The sequence below is a fragment of the Nyctereutes procyonoides genome, unplaced genomic scaffold (assembly GCF_905146905.1).
Source record: "Nyctereutes procyonoides isolate TBG_1078 unplaced genomic scaffold, NYPRO_anot_genome, whole genome shotgun sequence".
Lineage (NCBI taxonomy): Eukaryota > Metazoa > Chordata > Mammalia > Carnivora > Canidae > Nyctereutes > Nyctereutes procyonoides.
Window position 1 is genome coordinate 50,191,413 of NW_026575131.1, and position 13,136 is coordinate 50,204,548.

The 13,136-nt window shown below is 54.9% G+C and overlaps 1 protein-coding gene across 1 annotated transcript; it reads left to right on the forward strand.

Moving 5' to 3' along the window:
* Nucleotides 1–252: 252 nt before the first annotated feature.
* Nucleotides 253–7,099, forward strand: SPC24 (SPC24 component of NDC80 kinetochore complex). Its single transcript, XM_055343730.1, has 5 exons — nt 253–429; nt 4,675–4,832; nt 4,991–5,091; nt 5,207–5,283; nt 6,894–7,099. Exons 1-5 carry the CDS (start codon nt 270–272, stop codon nt 6,998–7,000), a joined length of 603 nt encoding a protein of 200 aa, XP_055199705.1. The 5' UTR covers nt 253–269; the 3' UTR covers nt 7,001–7,099.
* The last annotated feature ends 6,037 nt before the right edge of the window (nt 7,100–13,136 follow it).

The following is a 13,136-nucleotide window of genomic DNA, read 5'->3' on the forward strand; positions in this document are numbered from 1 at the left end:
AACTTCAGGAGCAGCCAGATGCTTTCCAGCCTGCGCAGGCGCGTCACGCAGGACTCCCGCAAAGACACAAGCCCCACCTCCCTGCGCCGATTGGCCATTGCCGGAGACGGAGGAGGAGCCGGCGCAGGCGCACTAGGCCAGACCTGCGGCTACCGCCCGCCCATTCCTGATGACTGATGGAGGATCAAACCAATGGGAATGAGGCTCCTGGGGAGAGAGGCGGGCCCTGAGGGCAGTTAAACTTGCGCGGGAAAGGTCCTGGCGTAGTCATGGCGGCCTTCCGCGACATGGAGGAGGTGAGCCAGGGGCTGCTGAGCCTGCTGGGTGCCAACCGCGCGGAGGCGCAGCAACGGCGGCTGCTGGGACGCCACGAGCAGGTGGTGGAGCGGCTGCTGGAGACGCAAGACCTCGCGGAGCAACGGCTGCGAGGTCAGGGGCGGGGCCGGGGGCGGGGCCGGGGGCGGCTGGGACCCGGGTGATGCCTGGGGGCAGCAAGTCCCTCCCTTCTGGGCGCCCCCATCCCTGCCCTGTTCTCCCATGGACATTACGCCCGCTGAACCTCAGTTTCCCCACCCGTGAAATGGGCTTCGGGATGGCGGCGCCCTCGAGTTAGTGAATGTAGGAGCTCAGAGGGTCTGGTCCAATTCTGAGCGTTCCGTGAGCAGGAGCTGGGGGACCCAAGGTCCGAAGTGGGGTTCAGGAGTCGGAGCGCTGGGTTTTAATGCCAGCATTTCCACTTACTGAGGTTCAGCTGTTTTACTGAGCACCTGGTGTGTGCCAGGTAGAGTGTCAGCCCTGGGATGGAAGCAGAGGACGAAACAGACAATATATCCCTTAGTGGGTTGATAGTGCTACTGAGGGGAGATCAGAAGATAAACCAAGAAAATGGGTATGTCAGGAGGTGATGGGCTAAGGAGGGCTAAGGACAAACTAGGTTGTGTTGGAGGGAGTGGTGATGTTTTGGGGCTGGTCAGCGAAAGACTTCTGAAAGATGATGTTTTAGTAGAAACCCAAGGAGGCCTGGGAGAGAGCCAGGGAGGATTAAATAAATCGGTGCAGGTAAAGGTGCTTCCTGCTTTACATGGATAATACCGTTTACGTGGAATTGAAGACACCATCAAATGTAAGACTCCTTTAAAGCGAAGGATGAAAAGCTTTGCTAATAAATATCTTAACATGCTACATAGGAGGGCTGCATCAAGCCTCTCCTGCAGGTGAGGGGCTCTCCCAGGTTCTGATCTGGATTTCAGGTAACTCATGAGCCCCGATCCAGGGGCTTCCCTCCCATGCCTCAGTGACCTCATCTGTGAAATGGGACTGCTGACAGCACCCATTGCCACTGCTTTTCTCAGTGCCAGGTTTTTGTTGTTGTTGTTGTAAAATTGATAAAAGACTTACCATTTTAGGGGCACCTGGGTGGCTCAGTGGTTGAACGTCTGCCTTTGGCTCAAGTCGTGTTCCTGGGGCGAGGGCTGCATCAGGCTTCCTGCGGGGAGCCTGCTTCTCCCTCTGCCTATGTCTCTGACTCTGTGTGTGTGTGTCTCATGAATAAATAAATAAAATCCTAAAAAACAAAACAAAACACAACATGTTAGCGATTTTTAAGTGTCCTGTTCGGTGGCATTAAGTACATTCACATCATTGTGCAGCGATCCCCACCGTCCCATCTCCAGAATGTTTTCATTATCCCAAACTAAAACTACTCATTAAACTCTGACTCCCCATTTCCCCTTCTCCCAGCCCCTTCTACTTCCTGTCTCTATGAACTATTCTAGAGACCTCATATAAGTGGAATCCTGGAATTTAGTGTGGCTTATTTTCTTTTTATTATTATTTTTTATGTTGTGTGTCTGGTATATGTCACTTAGTGCAGTGTTTTTAAGAATCATCCATGTTGTAACATGTCAGAATTTCATTTTTTAGGGCTGAATAATATTCCAATGTGTGGACATACCTTATTTTGTTTGTTCATTTGTCCATTTTTAATTTTTTTTTAAGATTTTATTTATTCATGAGAGAGAGAGAGAGAGGCAGAGACACAGGCAGAGGGAGAAGCAGGCTCCATGCAGGGAGCCCGATGTGGGACTCAATATTGGGTCTCTAGGATCACGCCCTGAACTGAAGGCGGCGCTAGACCGCTGAGCCACCTGGGCTGCCTCTGTTCATTCCTCCATTGATGGACAGTTGGGTTGCTTCCAGCCCCTGGCTGTTGTGAATAATGCTGCCATGAACATGGGTGTTCAAATATCTCTTTGGGTCCCTGCTTTCAATTCTTTTTTGTATTTTCCCAGAAGTGGAATTGCTAGCTCACATGGTAATTTGATATTTAATTTTTTGAGAAAGTGTCCTCCAGTTTTCTATAGTGATTTTGGTGCCAGGTTTTTTTTAAATGTCTTTTTACAGTTACGTTTCATGTGGAGATGCTATTTAGATTGAAACTGAAATGACCTAGGAGCTAAGCAGGGAATGGCTTGGGGGAAGAGTGTTCCTGGCAGAGGTGACTGGAAATGCCAAGGTCATGAGATGAGAGTGAACTTGGAGACCCAGGAGAAAGCAGTGAAGGTGAGGTCAACCACAACCAGACTCTGCCGGCAGTGAGCACCCAGGAGGAGTTTGGAGGTTGTTTTATTTTTTATTTTTTAAAGATTTTATTTATTTATTCACGAGAGACACAGAGACAGAGAGAGGCAGAGGAAGAAGCAGGCCCCGTGCAGGGAGCCAATGTGGGACTTGATCCTGGATCTCCAGGATCACGCCCTGAGCCGAAGGCAGACACTCAACCGCTGAGCCACCCAGGCGTCCCTGGAGGTTGTTTTAAGTGTGGTGGATGTCTCAGTCAGTCTTCCTCTTCTCCTCCTCTCTCTTCTTGTCTCTCCTCTCTCCTCCCCACTCCCCACTCGATTGATGGTTTGGGGAGAAGGATGGCATCACCCAGCCTGCCTGGGGTTTAGCATTATGGATGGAGTTGGGGCTGGGATCCAGATCAGATCCAGATGTTAGAGCTAAGTGCCTATGGACAAGTCACTGACTGTTTTTGGGCTTCTGTCCCTCACCTCTCCATGGGGCGCAGGGGTTAAGCCACTCTCCTCAGAGGGTTGTGAGAACACACCGAGCAGGGGCTCTGAGGTCATCCTGCAGCACTCAGTGCACACTCAGGTGATGGCACTCTGTACCAGCGTCCACGGGGAGGAGGGTGCCCCCAGGGAAGATTCCAAGGAGACTCAGTTGTCTATAGGGAAGGTGAGGGGAGAAGGGGCAGGAAGGCTGCAGAACAGAGCCAGATCCCCAGCTATCCTAACAGGAAGTCAGCAGGCACTGTTTAAAACAGACAAATCAAGAAATAGCAGCATAAGCAAATTATTTAGAAATGTGAAGGTCAGTGCCAGAGAAAACAGTGATGAGTTGAAAGTGGCTGCTTCAGAGGGGTGGAGAGGCTTGGGGGGGGGTTCCTCTGTGTGTTTAAATTTTCACAGCCATATACATGTAATATTTTGATGAAAAATTAACTTAATGTAAGTTTGTAAACACTTAAACACCAGCCCTTTGGGAAGCATTTCCATCTGTGCCTTCTTGGAGTTGGCAGATTTCTCCAACTCTCTGGAAAGGAACACGGTAACCTTGTTAGGGTGTTTTTGATCTTTCTGGATGTTTCGTTCAAAGCATGTTTACTCTGAGTAGGTGCTGGCGATATATGGTGAATATAAGATGCAATCCCTGGTTCGAGGAAGAAAGAGGAAGAATGACTCATTCAGTGCTGGCGGGGCTGTCATGGAAGCATGGCCGTGCGCTGGGAGGGAGAGGAGAGTGTCCAGCTGCCTGAGGCAAGCACTGCCTGGAAGTCTGGAAGACTGGGTCCAGGAGTGCCTGATAGGCAGGAGCACAGCGGCATCCCACAGAGGACAGGCAGGTGGAGGCCCAGGCCTGTGAAGGATGGGGCTTGTTTGCAGAATGATGAGGTGTCTTTGTAGCCGGAGCAGAGAGAAGAGTATGTGTGGGGGTGAAAAGCAGGCAGAAAGGAGGCCGTCGGGGAAGGTAAAGATGCTCAGAGGGACCGGGATCTTATCCTGGAGATACTAGGGAGCCATGGATGATCTTCGAGCAGGGGAGTGACTTCACATTTGGTCTCTAAGGCAGTCACTCTGGAGGCAGAGAGCAGAAGGAACTGGCAACAGCAGAGACCAAAGCAAGGTGTTAAGGGGAATCTGGGTGATCCTTGAGGGACCCGTGAGGGGATTGCAGTGGGGGCAGGAGTAGGGGACTGGGCAGGCCTGGATCACTAATTGGATGTGGAAAGTGAGTGCCAGGCTTCTTGCTTGGGCAGCAAGGTTGACCCGGACACTATACATTAAGACTGGTGTGCAAAGGACTGGATTGATTGATTACTTTATCGTTCATTCGTTCTTTTTTTTTTTTTTTTTGGAGGATTCAGGTGTGTTTTGGTGAAATGGAAGCACTTTTACAATTTGCAAATAGGATCAGCAGGTCCCTGGGGATCCATAGACAGGGACGGGAGGAGTGGCTGAGGCCTCAGGCAGATGAACCTCCCTACCCACCCCACCCGGCCCCGGCCCCCGGCCCCGGCCCCGGCTTTGTCCTCGGCTCTTCTGGGGCAAAGACAGACCCTGGAGAAACCTCTTTGTAGGACTTCAGCCTTCTCCCCCTCACCCTCCACAGAGATCCTGGCCACGGAGGAAGAAGTGGCCCAGCGCCTCCTTGATGAGAAGGAGCAGGCGCACCAGAGTGGGGTCGAGTTGCAGCAGCTCAAAGCTGAGCTTCAGAAGGCCGGCGAGAAGAACACGCATCTGAAGGCCAGCCTCCTATATCCTTCCCTCGTGCGCCGAAGGCCGGGCCGCGGGCTCACCCCGGGGTCGCCCGCTGGTTCAAGCCAGGGACCCCGCTTGGAGCCAGGGGGGCCCTGGGCCCAGAGAGGCTGGGTTAGCGCCCGAGACCCCCCTCCAGTGAGGTGACCTTAACTGCCTGCTTTACTCAGCTCACCACAGAGCTGGAGGAGCTCAAGGAGGTTGAGGCCGGTCTCGAGAGACAGGAGAGGGAAGTTGACGAAGACACAACCGTCACCATCCCCTCAGCCGTGTATGTCCCCCCAGCGCGTGTGCTGGCGTGTGCGTACCCCGCAGCCCTGAGCTGGAGTCTGCACTGGGGTAACTGGCTTCTCTCCCTCCCTCTCTCCTTTCGTGTTCTCATACAGGTACGTGGCTCAGCTTTATCACCGAGTCAGTAAAATTGAGTGGGACTACGAGTGTGAGCCGGGGATGGTCAAAGGCAGTATCCTTTGTGGAGAAAGCAGAGCCCCGTGCGCCTGCTGGTGGCCACGCAAAGCGCCAGGCCGCTGTGGAAAACAGTCTGGCAGGTCCCCCCAGAGTCCCCACAGGATCCAGCAGTACCCCTTCTGGGGATAAACACAAAGACACCGAAAGCCGGGACTTGAACCGGTATTTGCACACCTGTGTTCCTAACTGCCTTGGTCCCAACAGCCAAGAGGTGGAAACAACCCAATCATCTAGCAGCAAAGTGCTAGATAAGCAAACTATTGTGTTTCCGTGCGATAAAATAGTATTCCGCCTTAGGAAGGAAGGAAATTCTGGCACATGCTAGAACACGGGTGTACCTGGAGGACGTGATGTTAAGTGAAACAAACCAGACACAAAAAGTGAACTACTGTCTGATTCCGCTGCCAGGAGGCCCCGAGAGGAGTCAGATCCACAGAGACGAAGTAGATGGTGGGCACCGGGGGCCAGGGGGTGGGGATGGCTGCACATCATATGCATGTACTTCATGCCACTGAGCTTGTTCCCATGGTCTATTTTGTATGTATCTCACCAGTTTTTTATTTTTATTTTATTTATTTTATTTTTTTATTTTTTAAAGATTATTTTATTCATGAGAGACAGAGAGAGGGAGAGGCAGAGGGAGAAGCAGACTCTATGCAGGGAGCCTGACGTGGGACTTGATCCCAGGCCTCCAGGATCATGCCCTGGGACCGAAGGTGGCGCTAAACCTCTGAGCCACCGGAGCTGCCCTATGTTTTCTTTTTTTTTTTTTTTTTAAGATTTTATTTATTTATTCATAGAGACACAGAGAGAGGGGGAGAGGCAGACACAGGCAGAGGGAGAAGCAGGCTCCATGCAGGAGCCCGATGCAGGACTCGATCCCAGGTCTCCGGGATCGCACCCTGGATTGAAGGCGATGCTAAACCACTGAGCCATCCGGGCTGCCTATTTCACCAGTTTTTTATTTTATATTTTATTTTATTTTTATTTTATATTTTATTTTATTTTATTTTTATTTTATTTTATTTTATTTATTGTATTTTGGTTTTTTTTTTCACCAGTTTTTTAAAAAGATAGTACATTATCAGAATTTAACTTAAAAAATTTTTTAAAAAGATTTTATTATTTATTCTTGAGAGACAGAAAGAGAGAGAGGCAGAGACACAGGCAGAGGGAGAAGCAGGCTCCATGCAGAGGGCCTGATGTGGGACTCGATCCCGGGACCCCAGCACATGTGCTGGGCTGAAGACAGGTGCTCAACCATTGAGCCACCCAGGTGTCCCTTTAAAAAGATTTTATTTATTTATTTATTCAAGAGAGAAAGAGCATGTGGGCAGGGGGAGAGGCAGAAGGAGAAGCAGACTCCCCACTGAGCAGGGAGCCCAATGAGGGGCTCCATCCCAGGACCCTGGGATCATGACCTGAGCCAAAGGTAGACATGTAACTCACTGAGCCATCCAGGTGCCCAGAATTCAACGTTTTGTTTACAAAAGTCTCGTTTGGTCTCTATATATCTTAGTAACATTTTTTTAAAGGCAGTATCCTTTCCTCTTGGGGTCACGGGGTGGGCCGTGCATGTCAGGTTTCCTTACATCTGCCCTATAGTCCATCACGGCCCCAGTATCGCACAGCCCATCCACCTGGACAGCACCCAGCTCTCCAAGAAGTTCATCAGCGACTACCTCTGGAACCTGGTGGACACGGACTGGTAGCCAGGAGCCTCGAGGACATGTTTGCGCACAGCACGGATCTGCCGTGGAGGGTGGGTGGTGCCTCAGTGGTGAGATGAGCTTAAAATTAAATGTTTATACACAAAAGGGTTTTTTACTGCGCGTCTTTCTGCCTTCGGCCTCAGTTGCTGGACTGGCCTTGGCTGGGTAACCATAGAGAACTACCCTAACTGCCAGACCGTAGCCTCACATCTCTGGCGACACTATACAGATGATGCCATAGTGTGTGTGATAACAAATCCTGGGTCTTTATCATTTGTGATTGAAGTTAGGCACTCTGTGCCCAGAACTGGAATATGGAAGTGCTGGCTGGAGCCCTGGTAGTCATGTTGCCATATGTAAGGAGGGATGCAGTTCTCTAGGGTCGATGGGAGCCTGGTTCCCCGATGACTGTGGAACCCAGGTATCAGCACTGGACTTTTTTTTTTTTTTTTTAAGATTTTATTTACTTATTTATTTGAGAAAGAGTGTGTGCGAGTGAGGGGGGTATAGAGGGAGAAGGACAAGCCACCTCCATGCTGAAGGTGGAGCCTGATGCAGGGTTCCATCTCCTGACCCTGAGATTATGACCGGAGCCAAAGTCAAAAGATTCAGTTGCTTAACTGACTGAGCCACTTAGGTCCCCCTGGATTTTTTTTTTTAATTTTTATTTATTTTATGATAGTCACACAGAGAGAGACAAAGAGGCAGAGACACAGGCAGAGGGAGAAGCAGGCTCCATGCACCGGGAGCCCGACGTGGGATTCGATCCGGGGTCTCCAGAATCACACCCTGGGCCAAAGGCAGGCGCCAAACCGCTGCGCCACCCAGGGATCCCTTTTTTTTTATTTTTTATTTTTATTTTTAAGTAGGCTCCACACCCACTATAGAGCCCAACATTGAAGTTTGAACTCATGGCCCAGAGATCCAGACCTGAGCTGAGATCAAGAGTCGGACATGACCAACTAAACCAGCGAGGTGCCCCAGCCCTGGACCTCTCTGTGTGGAGGAAGGGAACACTAAGTTATGTTGTGTGTGCCACTGTTACTTATTTTTTTTTTATCACAAACAGCTAAATTTTTTTTTTTGATGTTGAGTTCCACATTTCGTTTTTTTTTTTTTTTAAGATTTTATTCATTTATTCATGACAGAGAGAGAGAGAGAGGCAGAGACACAGGCAGAGGGAGAAGCAGGCTCCATGCAGGGAGCCTGACGTGGGACTAGATCCCGGATCTCCAGGATCAGGCCCTGGGCTGAAGGTGGCGCTAAACCACTGGGCCACCGGGGCTGCCCTTTTTTAGTCTGTATATTTATAATCTCCACCCAACATTGGGCACGAACTCACTACGAGAGCAAGAGTCCCGTGCTCCTGATGTAAATCTACTTGATGCAGCATACGACCCAGGCCATTCTAGATGTTCCCTTATCCGCCATCCTCAGTGATTTGGGGTACCACTAAGAATGGGACGCTTACGGCCCGCCTGCCTGAGGGTAGGGAAGGGGAAGTTGGTCTCCCTCAAACTTAACCAGCCACCTTCTATATGCAGCCTTGTCAGTAGATTTGTTATGGTCCCACAAGCCTCTGGGTCCTCAGGGTCTGGGGTTTCGTGCACGCCTCTGTAACTGCTCTGTTTCTAGTAAGTGCAAATGTGACAGTTTTTTATAATTGGAGAGGAGGCGTGCTAGGCAGAGGGAGCATAAGCAGCAAGTCTAGCAGCATCTGAGTGTGTCATGGGCATCGGACAGTCTGTCCAGGTCACCCTTGCAGCTTCTGGGGCAAGGGAGCCTGGGCTCTAGGACTAGGGAGACGGACCAGGTCATTCGGTTCACAGAGATTCCCAGAGCTTCGGAGGCCCTGTTTTTATGCCAAGGGCTTGACTTTATGTGTTCGAGTAAGTGGTCACATAAGCCCTCCTGAGCTGTTGATTTTCAAGATCAGTAAGGTCTTTTATGGCATGAGATGGGCGCAGAGCCCCCTCTTTGTACCATCGGCCTCCAGAAAACTTGACCTTGGCCATGGTTTTCTCACCCTAGCCCTAGGGACATCGGGGCCAGTCATTCTCACAGGCTGTCCTGGACGCTGTAGGACATGTAGCAGCATTCCTGGCCCTCACCCTCTGGATGCCAGGAGCACCCCCTCAGTCGTGACAAATGTGGAGCACACAGGAGGCAGTCGTCTCCTCCCTGCCCCCTCCCCCCTCCTCTCTCCACCCCCACCCCTGCCTTTCTGGCCTTGCAGCCTCAGCCAAGAACCAGCCAGGCATCCACATGTGGTCGGCTCAGCAGCTGCTGTCACCTTGATGGGCATTCCTGCTAACACAGCTGGCCTCCACCTGCCCAGCCGCGTGGGTGAGGGTGCCAGGAGCGCCCCCCACTCTAGTGGGCCCCGTGAGCATGTCAGAGCAGCCCCAGCCCAGCTCAGGGGCAGGCAATGAGGCATGTGTCCCGCGGTTGATCCAGCAGACCTGCCGGCTATCAAACCGAGTGCCCGGGAGAGAGCAGGTGTGGGGGGCGGGATGTTACAGACCAGAACCTAGGAGTGCCCTTGGCCCTGGCCCTAAAGCCCTCCACGGGCCGGTCTCCCTCCAGGCAGTCCCTTTGCTTGGCTCTGGGCGGAGGCCAAGGAGGTATTGGCCTGCTCGGAGCTCAGTTTCCCCAGGAGGAAGGTCCCCTCGGGGAGGCTGCGTGAGCCCAGGCTCAGAGTGGCCGTGCTCCTCTCGTCTACCCGGGCAGCCCCGGGTCTGGCCGAAGGAGTGAGCAAGCCAGTAAGGAACGTGGCCTGGCGGGCGGGTTCAGGGAGGTGCCTGAGCTCACAGGGGCCTGGAGAGGCCCCGGCCCTCCGCATGCCTGGGCCCTGACTCACTGCCCAGTGCTGGCTGGATGCCTGGGACAGCCAGCAAGACAGCCTCAGACCTCCAGCCTGCACCCCTACCCCCATTCCTGCTTGTCGTTCCTCTGGAGAGCCACCCAAGCGGCAATGGTCACCAGTGGTCACCAGCTCTTGATTTCTGGAGGCCGGCCACAGGCATGCGGAGTGTTGGGCCCAGCCCGGTGGAGGTAGAAGCAAGATTCGTGTCCCCAGGACCAGGGAGTGGGGAGCCAGGTCACTGGCCTTGCACCTGTCGAGCTGAGGCTTGACCCCCTCACCCCCCACCCTTCCTCCTGCACCCCCCCCACCCCCACCCCAGGGCCAGCACGGGCCCAGCACCATCCCAAGCCAGTAAAGAGTATTCATTTTACAGATGGGGAAACAGGCATGGCGTGATCCAGGCTTGACAGTCACAGGACAATGACACCCCTGGAGTCTGAACCCCCACAGTGGGGCTGTAGGGTCCATGGAGGAGCATCTCAGGCTTTTCAGAGGAGAAACAGCCTCTGAGGTGGCTGGGCCTTTTCCAAGGCTACCCGGGTAGAAAGAGGCCAAGCAATGACTGGAACTCACGCCTGCGTTGATGGAGTGGTAAAGCTGAAGTTCTAGATAAAGGCATTATTGACAGGTGGCTGTGAGGCAAGTGTCCGGATGCCCAGCTGACCCAGCTTGCCATTGGTGTTTCTGGGGAAAGCGTCAAGGGACTGCTGGGAGCGAAGGCCTCACACTGGGCAGTCGCTGGTAAAGTCCTAAGCCTGGCTGCCCCCGAGGGTCCCGCTCGGCCTCTTCCTCTGAACCCCCAGGCCTTCATCGCCATGGGTGGGTCCTCCCAGTGTCCCCCACTCCCAGTCCTGGTCTGAGCCGTGGTCAGAGCTGCTCCTAGTTTCTAGATCAAGGGCCTGGGTCCCAGTGAGTGTGTGTGCCTGGGGGATGGATGTCCAAGGATGGATTTGAACCTTGTTCTTGGATGTGAGGCCGTGACCTGATCTCTCTGGCCTGGCTGGGGAGAGGCTGGAAAGACTGGTTGCAGGATGTCATGACAGTGCTGGGGTTCCTGGGGACACTCCCTGATTGACTCAGAAATGTGAACTGGGCATCTGTGATTGACTGGTGCCCTGCCCCGGCACCCCTGTCAGGGAGCCACACTCCCGTGAAGGCCAAGACCAGTGGGTTGAGAAGGAAGAAACTGAGTCATGGAGAGGTCAAGTTATTTGTGTTAGTTCTTACAGCTGAGGGGCAGAGCCAGGATTTGACCTGGATCCAGAGTTTGGGCATTTAAACTCCAACTGTCAGCTAGTGATCAATGCTGTTGCTGTCGGGGGAGGCTCTGTAGGAGGCCCTGGAGAGGAGGTGTCACTGGAGCCCAGACTTGAGCCCCCAGGAGACGGAAGTGTGGAGGTGGTGTTCCAGGCAGAGGGAACAGCCAGTGCAAAGCGAGTGCTCAGAGGTAGCAAAGAGGCCTGCAGGAACTGTGGGGCAAGGGGCTGGATCACGCAGGTTTGGGAGGAGGGAGTGGTTGCTGGATCACACTGGGCCTGCAGTCCACAATTAGATCTGCGGGGGATTTCAGATGTCAGGCAGGACCCCAGACTTGGGGCCCAGGAAAAGGGAGCCTGATGACGACCTTTGAGCGCAGGCCACCCTCCTCTAGCCCTGCGTTTCTAGGGGGCTGGTCTTGCTGTGAACCCCCTAGCTCTCCCCACTCCGTCCCAGGCCCAGTGTGGGAGCAGAGGCCAGGGTGAGCAGAGCAGCTGGGCCTGGGAGGGCGGGGCTCGGGGAGGAGGCAGCCCCTCCACCAGGGCAGGAAGCAGGGCTGAAACCCGAGCCGCCTGGAGGGGAGGCTGGACCAGACCCAGGAGTCCCAGGGCTGCCCCGCCTCCAACCCCTCCTGCCCCGGCCGCTGCCCTGCTGGGGGGTGGATGGTGTGCCCAGGGCTCACCCCCCGTCGGGGCCCTCAGCCTCTCCCACACCCCGCCGTCGGAGAATTCACTTCTGGGGGGCCCGAAGTAGGTCCTAACCCCTCACAGTGGAGGGGGGCTGGCTGGGGAAGCTGCAGGGTGCGGGCAGCCCTCCCCTCCCCCGGACCTGGGCTCGCCCCGCAGGCTCCAGCCTGACTCACCGCAGGCAGCTGTGGTTTGGGCCGCCGGTGGGGGTGGGGGGCAGCAGAGGACAGAGTTGGGGGTACCAAGCCCAGGGGAGCAGCTTCCTCGCGCCACCCACCCTGCCCTGGCCGGAGCTGCTGAGCCCTCAGAGCCAAGGCGCAGGGGACTGCCAGTCCCCCACCCTGTCCTTGGGGGTGACAGTCCCCTGAGCTGCAGAGTCCCGTGCCCCCCAGAACCGGCTCCGTCGCGGTGCTCTGGTGCTGAACCCACAGGCCCGGGAGCTGGCGGTGCGTGCAGGCCTGGAGTCCCACGGGGGGCCGGTAGGGGACCCTGTCCGAGCCCCAAGAACCCCCCACTCCACCCCTCGCAGCCTGTAGGGGAAGGCAAGGGGTGGCCTCTAGGTCCTCCCCGAGAGCCGTGTGAGCTGAGCCCAGCCACCCGAGCCTCCCCTTGCCCATCTGTGAAATGGGCGCTTGACACTGCCCCGTGCTCAGGGGCCGCGCTGGGGAGCAGCCACATTCATCCCCGCCAAGGGCTTGCTGTCACTTGTCATGAAGCTCCGAGTCCCGCGTGTGGGCCACATGCAGTGTCGCCACGGGCGCCCCGAGGAAGGAAGCCGGTCACTCGTCCTGGAGCACAAAACGGCCGAGGCCAGAGACCAGAAGCGCCCGCCCCTCTGGCTGCGGGCGGCGCCCTCCGCGGGGACACGGGGACCACGTCCTGCCCCCTCCCCGCCTGCTCCCGGGTCACCTCCAGGCCCCTCCGGTTTGCCGGGCCATTTACGCTCATTTGGCCCTTTTGCCGCGCGGCTGAGCTTGGAATCAGTCAATCAACCAATTATCGAGCGGCCTCCGGCCCGCGCTTCCCGGGCGCCCGTTCAGCCTTCACCCCCAGAGGCATTTTGGAACCTTCCCAAGACAAAGGGCGGAAGGAAGGAAGGAAGTGCCACCCTGTGGACACAGCGAACATGACAGTCCCCGGCTCCGGGCCTTCCTCTCCAGGCCTGTGCAGGCGCCCCCCACGCGCTCTGAGCCTGGGAGCTGGGGGTTAGCCCTGACCCCAGCTTCAGCTGGGGAAACTGAGGCTCCAAGGCGTGCGAGACCTCCCCCCCCCCCACATCTCAACCTAGGTGCCTAGGTGGCTCGGCCCGGGATGTGCTCCTTCCCAC